This window comes from Lepidochelys olivacea (genome assembly GCF_965140295.1).
Source record: "Lepidochelys olivacea isolate rLepOli2 genome assembly, chromosome: 12".
Lineage (NCBI taxonomy): Eukaryota > Metazoa > Chordata > Testudines > Cheloniidae > Lepidochelys > Lepidochelys olivacea.
In genome coordinates this window covers 12902274-12914973 of record NC_140422.1, presented here as the reverse complement: position 1 = coordinate 12914973, position 12700 = coordinate 12902274, and the positions used below count along the sequence as shown (strand labels likewise).

Below are 12700 nucleotides of genomic sequence, written 5' to 3'. Positions count from 1 at the left end.
AGATTAATGGCAGCAGTCAACAGATTTGGGAAGAATAAAGAGATATGTTCATTTACAAGTCTAAGAAAATTGTCATCTAAATATCAATAGGCACAAAAACTAATGAATCAGACTTTCAAAGGTAAGTAATATACTGAAACAAAGAAACACTAATACTGTCTCAGTACGGAAAAGTAAAAGGAACTGTTTGCCAGTCATAAATGAATATTTATTTCCTCACATAGGTGCTTATGTTGTTATAATGTTCTTACCACATTGTTTCTCCCCAAGACTTATTAGACTGAATCTTTCCTCTTAGATCCAGGAACAAGATCCTTATTCCATGTGTCTGAGCAAACCATTTCTACCTATTTTGGATGCCAATCCCAGACTGGTTTTACAAGCTGAGAAACCCAGTCAAAAATGCATTCCATGACTGCACCTCTAGCTGCCATTATGGGACCTTGCAGAAAACCCAACATTGCATGGCATTTGAAGAAATGAACCCCACTCTGCTCCATAAGCCTGACATGGGCAGGAGTTAACAATGTGATTAGTGAACTGATGGATGATGCACAGTTCCATGCCTCAATAGCAAGTTGTTCCCAGGGGGACTTTTCTGACCTGCTAAAATCATGTCCAGTCCCAAAACAGTTGAAGGTGTCTTTGCTATTTGCCAAGGAAAATTTGAAACCAATCTGGGGTAGTGAGAAGATTTAACACTTTTCAGAATATTAGATATCCTGATTTAAAAAAAACAAAAAACTTTCAGCAAAAGAACATAGGGAGTATTATATCCTGTATCTTACATTTCCACAATTTTGAAAAAAAAATAGGGCTAAATTTTCAAAAATGGATATGTAAGGTTAGGTCATCCAGCTTTGCATTTGGATTCACAAATCAGCCTTTAGTTCCTTAAATTTACATTATACTGACTAAGTGCTGATTTGTGCATTGCAATGTATTCTACCCTTTGTGCCTTTAGGTCCGGTCAACACTGAAAAGCTTTGCCAGCATGTGAAAAACTCGTACCCTTAACCAACATAATTATGCCAACTGAAGTCCCACTGTAGACATCATTATAGTGGGAAAAAAAGACTTTTTGATTGTATAGCTTATTTTGTTTCGGGAATTGGTATAAAATAAACTATACCAGCAAAAACTTTTGCCCATATAAGCTGCATCTCTACTAGCAGGGTTTACCAGTATAGCTATACGTAGTGTAGACATAGGTCTAAATGACTGAATGTTTCCCACAATGTGAGAAGAGCACACAGAAGGGCTTCCCTTTTGTTTTCTAGGGGCACTTAAAATGGTAATGGGTTCTACTGTGCTTTTAGCAACAGCTACACTTTGGGGGTCCTGCAGAGTCACACTCCCCAGTGGGGCAACAGGAAGCATTGCTAAATGAAGCTCTCAGACACTCAGGGGAGTATGGCTGCTGCTAGATCCCTTAAAAGGAAATGGCATACAGTCTCCCTGTGTGGCTAGCCAACTCTTCTGGTCAGTGTGGGGTTGGGGGGAAAGGAGGAAGAACTATGATCTTGCTTCCTCCCTGTTTTTTTTCAGGTTGTCTAGTGCACTGAAGAGGTTTCAGGGACTGAAATTATGGTTGGTCCCTGAAAATGAAAGGTATATGCAAAGTTGGGAAGCTTCTTGTGCCCTGCTCCTCTCTTGTCCATCTTTGTAGAGGCAGCCACAGTCTGTCTCAGAACCTTTAACAGCATAATTATCAAAAGCATCAGAAAATGAATTCAGCCTCAATATTTCTTGGTGCAAATAAAAGAATGTTTGCAAAGTGCTCTTAAAGCAAAGGTTTAACCAAAAGACAGCAAGGAAGCTAAATAAATGAATCACCAGAGAGTTTTGTGGCACTATATGTTGAGAGAACTATTTAGAAGAGACTGGTTTGGTAAAGGGTCCTGCTCCCATTAAAACACTGTTGATTCCCAAGGGACTAGAATTGGTTCATTATGTACATTTTTAAAGATTAAGTGGAAAGAATAACATGCTTTCTTTAAAAGAGTATTCTTTAAATTGTGGGAATATATATAAGTACAGATAGCATGTAGCTGACATCATATAGCTATGGTCCATCTGGCGAATACATATTTTAGAATGGGCACTAGTTTAAAATGATATGTATTTCAGTTGAGTAAATATGTATTTCGGTAATTTTCTAAAATGTTTATTAGTTACCCTATTATAAAAATCATTGTGGCCTAAGCAATTATTTACATGTGATTTCGAACAAGAATGGTTGAGAAGGATTTTAGTATATTTATATATAGGATGAGTTTATAACAATAAAAGAATTACAAGTCCTTCTTTTTACATAATTCTTTTGGCTCTTACAGAGTTTGCTGATTGAACGTAATTTCAACAGTAACACCAGTTCTCTGAATTAGTAATAATTAATTTCTGCATCCCTTTAGCATTCAAGGACAATATCTTATTAAGAGTGACATTTCATTTCACGGATCCTAAAAAAAAAAATCCCATTATCTTAAATTAATGTCCTTCATATCACTTCTATTAATATGGTTTGTTATAACTGGAGAAGCATAATTTGTTCTACATTTTAAATATATTAATAAGTATAACCATTTCTATCAAATAGCGAGGAGAGGAGAGGAATCTCTTTAAGGCAGGCTTTGATCTTACGAGGCCTACAAGGCTGAATCATAGCTAAATGTACCTGTCATATGATTGTTGTCCAGAAAACACCTAGGTTGCTTCTAGTTTTCATATTCAAAGTTCTGTTTTGCTTTACTTTAAATCTAAAGCTCTTGTAGCTCATGTCTCTGCAATTAAAGCTCCTCCTGCAAACCAGCCAGGAAAACATATGATACCATTTGCAATTGCAGAATGCGGCATGCTGTTCTTCTGTAATTATAATGGCCTGAGCAGTGTGGGGTTGGTTAGCCTTCCTTAACAATCATTAATCTATTGAGTCTTAGTTACTGTGGCCCATCTTGGAGAACAGCAGTCCTTGGCGTGAGGCACCTTGGGCTGTGAATTCGTTGTGAGCAAGGGATAGCCTTGTTTGTTACATTCTGCTGCTTGCTATTCCCCAAGGAGTCTGGCAAGAGATTTTTTTCATCTTCGTGATTGCTATCGCCCTCTCTCTCGCTCTCCTGCTTGTCCCTTTATTTCTCCTTGTTGTGAAAATTTTTTTCTGTGTGACTAGGAGTCTGTTTAGCAGACCATATTGTGAGTGAAGGTGCATCGTTTGTTGCCTGATTTTGGCAACACTGGGCAGTCAGCTGGGATGTAATTAAGACTCTGAGAACAGGCTGTCTTCTCCACAGGAAGGGCATGTTAGATGTTGCTGGGATTTGGGGCTGTCAGTTTGGCCAAGGCTGGAGAGTGAAAGCTAGGGACAGTGATCTTTCCTTTCATTTATAATCCCTTTATGTACAGTGTATGCACTTGGCAAAGTTTACATATAACCTAGTGACTGGAGCGTACAAGCCAATGCGGCTAAATTAGCATATGTTACATGTATATTTTAGTAATATTTTAAAGCAAGTGCAAATTTCCAAAGTGAATTATGCATGTATGACAGAAATGGGGTTGTGTTGCATTGGATGTCAAATCCCACAACTTTTTGTCAAGACCATGGATTTTACATTAAAGAGGCAGAGAGACTAAACGAAGTAAAACAGTTTTAATTTTTAACAGTTTGGTCCAGCCCAAGGAGCCACTCTGACAGTTATAACTGACATTTGAATAATTGGAATAATTTAGAGAGGGGCAAATCCTGTATCGATAGTTATGCTTGTTCTATAAGTTTTTTTTATGTAGGGATGGAGTTGAGTGGCTTAATTATTTAAAGTTCACTTAATGCAATGCAAAATACTGCTGTTCTGAAACTTTAGACTGAATTGCAGGAAGAAAAAAAATCCTGCTTAAAATATTTCATTTTCTACAGAAGCAAGCTTAAGAAAGCATTATAAAACATTATTTTCCAACTTTTATGTTACATCAGTATAATGTAAAGAAAACTCAGAGATAAAAAGTGTCATTTGTGGCCTAAATTACTAGTTTCAGAGTTGCACATAGGTCAGTGGAGCCGATTCTCATCATCTTTACACAAGTATAAATCCAGAGTAATATCATTGACTTTAGCATTATCCCAGGTTTATGAGGAAACTGAAATCAGAAACTGTCCCAGTTTTTTTAAAGCAGTATCAAATTCCTTTGGATTCACATTACATTTCAAGTCTCTTTTCGTAAGAAAATTAACATTAAAATGAATAGTAGCTATGAACTAATGAGCCTTTCCTGATAATTTTGTTAATGAACTGCTTTTACTAAATTGTGGCACAAAGCTAGGAGGGCTACCTATAGACATAAAGAGTCTAGAATACTGTTTGCTGCTGGCTTTATCATTATATCACTCAGCGGGACATTAACAGATATTAACACTCACACAAGAAGTGTTAATCCACTGTTTATGATATTAACACCTAGTTAGACAAGTATAAAACATGCACATGGAATCCAACACAGAGACATGTACGTATGCATTTGAATAGGTAGAAATGTTCATTTAAAGGTTATAAATTTCACTTGAGCTTTGGTAGTTGTAAAACTATTGCACCACATTTAAAAACAAAACATAACAAGTAAACTATATCCTTACCATGCTATTGTACCTGCCATGTTGCACTTAAATGTTACACCGTCAGAAATTATGTTAATAAAATAATGTTGTGTAGGAAAGGACAATCAGTCTTGCATGATTCTTACAATGGAGATACGGGAGCACATTGTTTAAACTAATTTTGTACATTTTAGTCTTGAAGAGCGTCTAAACATTATTGAAATGCTGTATCGTTTGCTGTGCAAACGGGGTAGTCAGACTTCCTTGTAACCAGATTAGCAATCCTTGGGGGATTCTCAAAGCTTTTTAAAATTATGGTGGGTTTTTTTTTCTGGGTCAGTCTAAGTCAGTCCCAGGGGTGAAGTTGCCATCTGTCCTTTATATTAAAATAATCTCCTATATTATATACCTGATGTTCTTGTCCCAGAGATAAATGTTGTTAATTAAAGGACAGCATTTGTCCTTTATGTAGAATAAAGATTCTTTCCAGCCTTAATAATTTCTGGGTTCTGTGCATGCCCTTAAATATTGCCTAACCTAAATGTGATTTCTTATTCATTCAAGATCTTTGGTACACGTGGGGAGTTTAGTGGATGGTTTAGTAACCCAAACAATCATATATATTAATCCAGATTAGGTGGTGTTCATTTCAAACACTGATGGTAGAGCAGAGGATATAGGTTTTTGATGTACAGTAGTTAATTTATTTGAGGCAAATCCCGATTTGGGAGTGTTGCCTAAGAAAGGACTGCAGGTTTCAACCCCTTGTAATACAATTTTCTCTATCTCCACCTTCCTGACTACCTCCTCCCAGCATGCACTTGTTCTTGAGCAATGCTGCACCTTTTCATCTAACCCTATAACTTTAATGTCCATTATACCCGCAACACTCCTTCCATTTAGTGAGCATCTCAAGATTATACTTATTTGAGAGGTCCCATTCCAAACACAAACTACACATGTTCTATAACAGCATATTTACACGAGCCAGGCAATAAAAAATTGTATTACTGTTTTAGTAGAATCTTGTAAATGAAGATTTCTCATTAGCAGAGGGGCATTAAGAAGAAGAGGGAGTGTGCCTTTGTGGTTGTAGTGGTACCTCTGGCCCATGGTCACACTTAGTAACTCAATCACCTTTAAATACCACCGGTTTTTATGCTGTTTTCTGTCAGGATGTCTCAGGATTTTCATTGTTTATATTGCATCCTTCTCTTGCCTCGCTGACTTTTAGCTTATAAGCTGTACTTATAAGCTTATAAACTGCACTCGGGCAGTGGGCATTCTCTGTGTGCCTCCAAAAGTTCCTAGAGAGTTGTGGGTATCATCATAAATAATTTAATTATTATTATTGTAATCTCTTATTAGATGCTTGTCATCTTCATACATCTTCTTTCCTCTCATAATCTTGTGTGGTGTGAAAACAAAGTATGGAAGGTGAACCATATCAGAGTTCATCCATGTGCCATGAAGGAAAACTAACATATATATTCTGATGCTAGGCTGGATTCTGATGTCAGAGGAACTCCACAGATGTCTGGATAATAGTGTCAGGTGTGGAAAACACTTGGAAACAATAAACTGGGATCTAATTCCAGTATGCAGGAGGCTGGCAAATCCCTTCTGAATATCATGTTTATGGTCCATGGAAAGAGAGTATGCAGAATTCTCTCACAGTATTCAGGGTACAAGCGTCATATAAGCATAGTGACAGGCATTTTATTTCAATCCCTTGGAGGTGATAGACTCGTGATAGTTCACAAAGCTATGTCTCCTGTGCAGAAGGTCAATTCATGGCTCCCACAGCCTCAGGTCAGCGGGTTATCCCTTTTTAAATATCTTTTTTAATTAATGGAGATTCCTTTGAGTGATTTAGTTTGCTTTTTTTAAAGTGAAAAAATCTGCAAATCTATTGCATTCTTAGGTGTTTTTCGTTTGTTCTGTCTGAACTAATTGCAGTAAGTGAACAGTGTTCTCTGAAATTTCACATATTAAAGTAGATTGAGAAATTACTCCAGGGGTAGTTGTAGCTCTGGTTCAGTCAAAGTTAAAGACCGGGCCAGATCCTAAGGGATTCTCTGGTAGGGCAGAGTAGCCACAAATCCAGGGATCTGGCCAACTGAGGATTTCCTCTGCATGGTGGAGTGATCTGGTGATGCAAAGGTGACACAGTGCTACCTGTGCCACTCTTCCTCTCACTCTCTTTATGCCCTGGGTGACTCCCAGCTGCTGTAAGTGCCACTTGGGCACAAAAGTAGAACATCTCTGAGGTCTGCCTAATGTTCCGAACATAAAGACGGATTCATAGCTACTATTTCTCTTCTCTTTCAAGCTGCACCAAGCTCAGGAGAGACACGAGCCAGGATATGGTCCCTACTGTTAAGACAGTAAAAAATAAAAACTGTAGTTAGACAAAGAATGTAAGTTAAAAGACAGTGTAACAACCATTTGCCTAATTATGAGACTGAGTAACCAGCAAATTCATTTCTTGGTTAGAACACAAGTGAACATGCAGAGAATTCATCTTTCAGCAAATAAAAAGGTGTATGTTGACAGATGAGCCTTGTTGTTTTAAATGACCATATTAAAAATTATGCAAAAATATGATTAACTCACATATAAAACACAGCTGAAGGATATAGCAACACTCAACTGATATTACACTACAGGTTCATTTTCAAAGACAATCACTACCTAGCAATTCTGAATGCTACGAGGTTGTTACTGACATTTTGTGTACAAGAGATAGTGATAAATGGATTATTTTAAATGTCATTCTACAGCTTCTTAGAGTTGCAGCTTCTTAGACTTCTAATATACAGTTGTTGGTTAATACTGTATGTACTTCACCAATCCTTTGTGATGAAATAATCTTCCCAAGTTGCATGCAGAAATGTCAATTTCTTTCTTCTTAAAATCACTCTTAAAATACACAGTATGTGTGGAGTCATGTGTAACTGTTTATAGAAAACTTCCCTAAGAATTCCGACTCTCCAGTCGCTTTTCGTATCATATGTTTAACACTGTCCTTGTTACCTTGGTGTTTCCCCCCTGTTAATGTTAATTAAACTGCAGGTTTCTTTGCAGTTAATGGGGGGGCACACTTTAAAATTTAGATCATTAACATTTAAAAAGATTTTAATTGTTAAGCATAACAAATTTATACAGGTAGATTCAATTAATTGACATTTACATGTTCAGAGATCTTTTGCAGGGGCTATTCTCATAAAACTTTAAAGGTCCCAGAAGGAGTTCTCTATGCCATTCTTTCCATTTTTTGTCTTCTGTTCTCTCCATATTATTTCTTTGAAAGTGCTGGGCTCTTTCTAACTACCAGTTACTAAAATCAAATTGCTTTTAGCCTGTAACACGGAGAGAGGTTGGTTTCTACAGATTTACATGGAAAGACCCAAATAAAATTTTAAAATGTGCATATGTCATGCGTAATTGGTAAAGTGGCTTTAAAAAACATTGTGTTTGATCATCCCCCTCCACTTACACAAGTGGAGGAGAACTCAAGTGGGTGCATATATGATAGAAACATACAAAGTAGGGAAAGCAATAATTCCAAGATATGTCCCTCCATTCCCAGAGGCTGCAGAAGCCCACAGCAGATACATCCTGAGTTTCGTGTCTCCATCGACTCCTTCACGTGCACAGTTGGAGGAGAAATAAACTGGGTGCAAATGAGGTGGGAGTTTGCAAAGGGTGGTAAGTAACAGCTCCTTGGAATGGGTTGTGGCAGGACAGGGATGGATAGAGACAGGGATATGACAGCTCTTTGTGGCATTATCTTTCATCAGCTTGTGGTGGGGGATCCTAGAGCAGTGGTTTTCAGCCAAGGGTCCGGGGCCTCCTGGGGTGCCATGAGCAGGTTTCAGGGGGGCCACAAAGCAAGGCGAGCATTAGACTCGCTGAGGCTCAGGGCAGAAAGTCCCACTGCATGGCGCTGAAGCCCAGGGCGCTGAGCCCTGTCACCTGGGGCTGAAGCCGAAGGCTGAGCATTGTAGCTTCGCAGGGGATCCCTGTGGTGTTCAGGCAATTGCCCTGCTTGCTACCCCCTAATGCCAGTCCTGGCTTTCATATGCAGAAAAACAGTGGTTGTGACACAGGTGGCCCATGGAGTTTTTATAGCATGTTGGGGGGGTCCTCAGAAAGAAATAGGTTGAGAGCCCCTAGTGTTTGGACACTACACCAGTGTCTGCTGCCCCAAGATCCAGGGAATGTCCCTGCTGTTCTCAGGGCATCTTCAGGTTACGGGAAAGTAAGGTCCTTGCCTTTTCTGTTAGAAGCAAACCACATTTCCACATTCTCCTGACTGAAGGAAACTCAGGGCTTGTCTACACTTACAAGAGAAAAATCACCCCCCTGAGTACAGGAAGTCTGAGCGCTTTAAAGCACTAGTGTAGATAGCCTCCGAGTGCTGGGAGTTAATCCCCTCGTGGAGGTAGATTACCAGGAGCACTGAGAGAAAGCTCTCTCCCAGCGCTCGCACACGACCGCACTCGCAATTCAAAGCGCTTTGAAGTTTCCAGTGTAGCCATGCCCTCAGTGACTTTCAGCTCATGGAGTTTTCTGTTCCTTCTACATTTTTTCTGGCACACGGCTCTGGCTCTTTTTTTCAGGATATTATCTTATTGGATGTAGTCACTGTTTTATACATTCAAAGTATATTGATTTTACTACATCTCAACTGTGAGGACATAATATGGGGTATCTTTTTAAGCAGCAAAGTACTATCAAGTTTACCATACTACCTAATCAACCCATTAAGATAATACTAAATTATATGAACCCTGTACAATTATATAGAGTATTACTGGAGGCAAGGGGAACTGGAGGTGGACTATCTCTAGCTCCATTATGCACCATAAAATAGTATATAATGGAAAAGTAGCAAAGGCACTCCTCTGTTTCTTTAGAAACATTCTGGCCACTGGGGTTAGTGCATAAGTGTGTATATATATAATCCCAAATATGTTGGTAGAGGATACACTCTGTTAATGGAAACTTGGTTGTGTACCTTGGGATAGCCTTCTGAGTCACCAAGCCCGTTGTACAGTGACAGAGAAGAGAAGAATTGGAGGGGGCCCAGGGAAGAGAGTGCAGTTTTGGTCATATTAAGGTTACATTGATGGCAAAACATCCAAGAAGTGATGTCCGAGAGAGAGAGGTGGGGGGGAGTTGAGATCTGGGAACTAGGTCAGGAGTGGAGAGAAAGAGCTGTAAATTGTTGGCATAAAGTTATTAGTTAAAGCTGTGTGAATAGATAGGATCGCTTAGAGAAAAGATGTCAACAGAGAAGAAGAGTGGACTAAGGAGAGATCCCTGTCGGTCATGGGAAGAGGAGGACCCTCTGAAACAAACAAACGTTGGAAGAGTGATCACTGATGTGGTCTTAGAGACATGAAAGCCACGGGATTACAAGATTTAATGGATGTGTGATCAACAGTGTTGAAAGCCGCAGGGAGGTGGAAGAGGAGGGAATGGAATACAGACCTGGGATTTGGCTACAGAAATAAGATTAGAAACTTTGGTGAAGGCAATTTCAGGGCAGTGGAGAAGGCAGAAGCCAGATTGAGAGGATTTAGAAAGGAATTTGAGGGGAGGAGCTCGAAGCAACATTTCTAGATGTTCAGTGAGCAGAAAGGTGAAAGGAGTTGGAGCAGTAGTTAAAGAGGAAGTTGGGGTTTCAGAGGGTTTTCCAAGCTTCTGCTTGAAGAGGAGCTTACTATAGTAAGGATAAGGAATGGTGTCCCTAGCCTCTGTTTGTCAGAGGGTGGAGATGGATGGCAGGAGAGAGATCACTTGATCATTACCTGTTAGGTTCACTCCCTCTGGGGCACCTGGCATTGCCCACTGTCGGTAGACAGCATACTGGGCTGGATGGACCTTTGGTCTGACCCAGTATGGCCATTCTTATGTTCTTATATACCAAGCAAAAGGTTGAGGAGGAGAGAGGAGAAGGGAAGGGGTGAGTAAAGTTAGTAACCCAGAGGGGATATGGTCAAAGGGGCATGATACTGGAATCTGCTGACCAGTTACCACTAACAGGTTTCTTGAGGAAGACTAGCCTTGTCCTTGAAGTTGGAGGTAGGACCTGTCTTATGGAAGACAACTTGTGTCAGGAGCTGGGGTGTTTTTCTTGGTAGCTAGTGATTTACCCTGCTGGTTGGATTGATCCTAGCTGTGTGGCAGATAATCTAGGAAAAATAGCAACCTCACTATGACAGCACTCCACAAATCTTTGACTAACAGGCTTACATCCAGAGCCTCTGCCTTCAGTGGTGATAGCAGCCATTTTGTGAGGGAAGGATACCCTCATCTGAAAAGGGAGCAAATATGGATGAAAAATGAAATGACTTCTTCACTAAATAAGTGTCTTTTTCTTGTAATAATATTCCAGATTGAGAAAAATTAGAATGGAATGACTAGAGATTAATATAAGGAAAGGCAGTACATTTTTTTACACATACACATGTGCAGTCTGTTTTATGCATCTGATTCTGAAGTTAGAAACTGGTAAGAAGACAGGACAGTTTCAAGTATGGAAAGTGTAAAATGTACTTTTGCATTGCAGCATCATGTTACTTTAGGATTTCTACTAACATGAAAATAAGAATATTTACTCCAGAGGGACTGAGATCTACACATAGATATTTTATGAAGGAAATAAATATTTTAAAATGCAAACACCAGAGTGTGTTGGTCCTTCAAAACAGGGTCAGAGACTTGTTCATCTTTTAGAAGTGCTGGTTTTTTAATGTATATCACTATAAACACTGAGCCTTTCATGGTAAAATAACTACTGTGTTACTTTTGCCAGTTGAAAAGAAACATACAGAGCTCCTTTTTGTTTCTAAAGATCACAAGATTTCTATAAATAGTGTAACAAGGCTTTGCTATATTGGGGAAGATGGAAGTTTTTAAAAAGTTGATTTATTCTATCCGGACCGCACAGAGGAGACCACCTGAATAGCATCTGACTGACAAGTCATGTTACTTTTAATGAAGATAATTTCCTCAAGATGAGCAAAGCCATAGCAATGCTTTTATTAAGGCAAATGCTCCTTTTCTCTAGTTGGTCATTGTCTCTTTACCACCAAAATATTTAACAAAACACTTGGGGGACCATATTGTGTCTGGCCTTAGCAGGGATGTGGAAAGGGGATAGAGGTACAAAGTGCTGTTCACAAGAGCCAGGGACATTTGCAGTCCCTGCACTCTTCTGACTACCATCAACTAGAGCCTCTGTGTGCTCTAGGCAGGCTAAAAAGGGAGCTGGGAAGATTCAGAGCCATTACCTTGCAGCTCTCTAGCACATATACGCACACGCACTAGATAGTGGAGGTGTTGTATTATGCTCCTTTGTAATGAGTAGTGCAATGGGCTGCTTCTCTTTGTGCACCACAAAGTAGGAGAGTCATTGTGTCTAACTGTGTTGTAATGCATCCTGGAGTTCCTTACGGCCTCCAAAGCAGGCCTGTGCCCTAACAGTTAAATCTGGTTTTGGTTGCCTGGCCATTAATTTTAACACACATTTGGGTTTTTTAGGCAAGAATCTAATTGTACTTTGTGCACCCAAGTAAAAATTGTCAAGCTACATTTGCTCTTTGAGTGGTTTCTAGACTGGTGTTAGGTAAAAGCAACAAAGGGCTAAACTGCCATAATGTACAAAAAAAGAATGTAGACAATGGAGTCCCTAAAAGGAATTTTTTTCTCCATTTGTTTGCAAATAATATCCTGTTCATTGTGGGCCTTATTCTGATTGCAACGAGGTATTGAGCATCCTCCATTGCTGTTGACTTAAGTGGGAGCTGAGATTGCTTAGAATCTCAGAGGATTGATCCATATCAATTAGCAGCCACAAGGTTTCCAGTTTAAAGATTATATGTGTGTGTGGCAACAGGAGGTTAGAACAATTTCTGTAGCTTCAGTTCTTCACTCAGCTCCTCCTGTTGCTATCAGTACTGTTGATAGATAGATGTTCAACTCTGCCATTGCTTAGAATTTGCGGTGGTGTTCAAGATTAAAATTCCAAGAAATATAAGAAAAGAACAAGGGGTGTAACTTATCAGGGAGGATTCTCCCAAACTGAAACCTGGAGACTTG

General features: G+C 39.3%; 1 protein-coding gene across 3 annotated transcripts in view; it reads left to right on the top strand.

The window, feature by feature from the left end:
- Positions 1–12700, top strand: part of FTO (FTO alpha-ketoglutarate dependent dioxygenase) — a 326168-nt gene that overhangs the window by 197252 nt on the left and 116216 nt on the right. Inside the window, exon 9 of one of the 3 annotated variants that reach the window (XM_084645025.1) lies at positions 8181–8299. The exons of the other annotated variants lie outside the window; for them this stretch is intronic. Coding sequence (XP_084501151.1) covers positions 8181–8299 — 119 coding nt within the window. The remainder of the gene's footprint in view (positions 1–8180; positions 8300–12700) is intronic. 3 annotated transcript variants of the gene reach the window in all.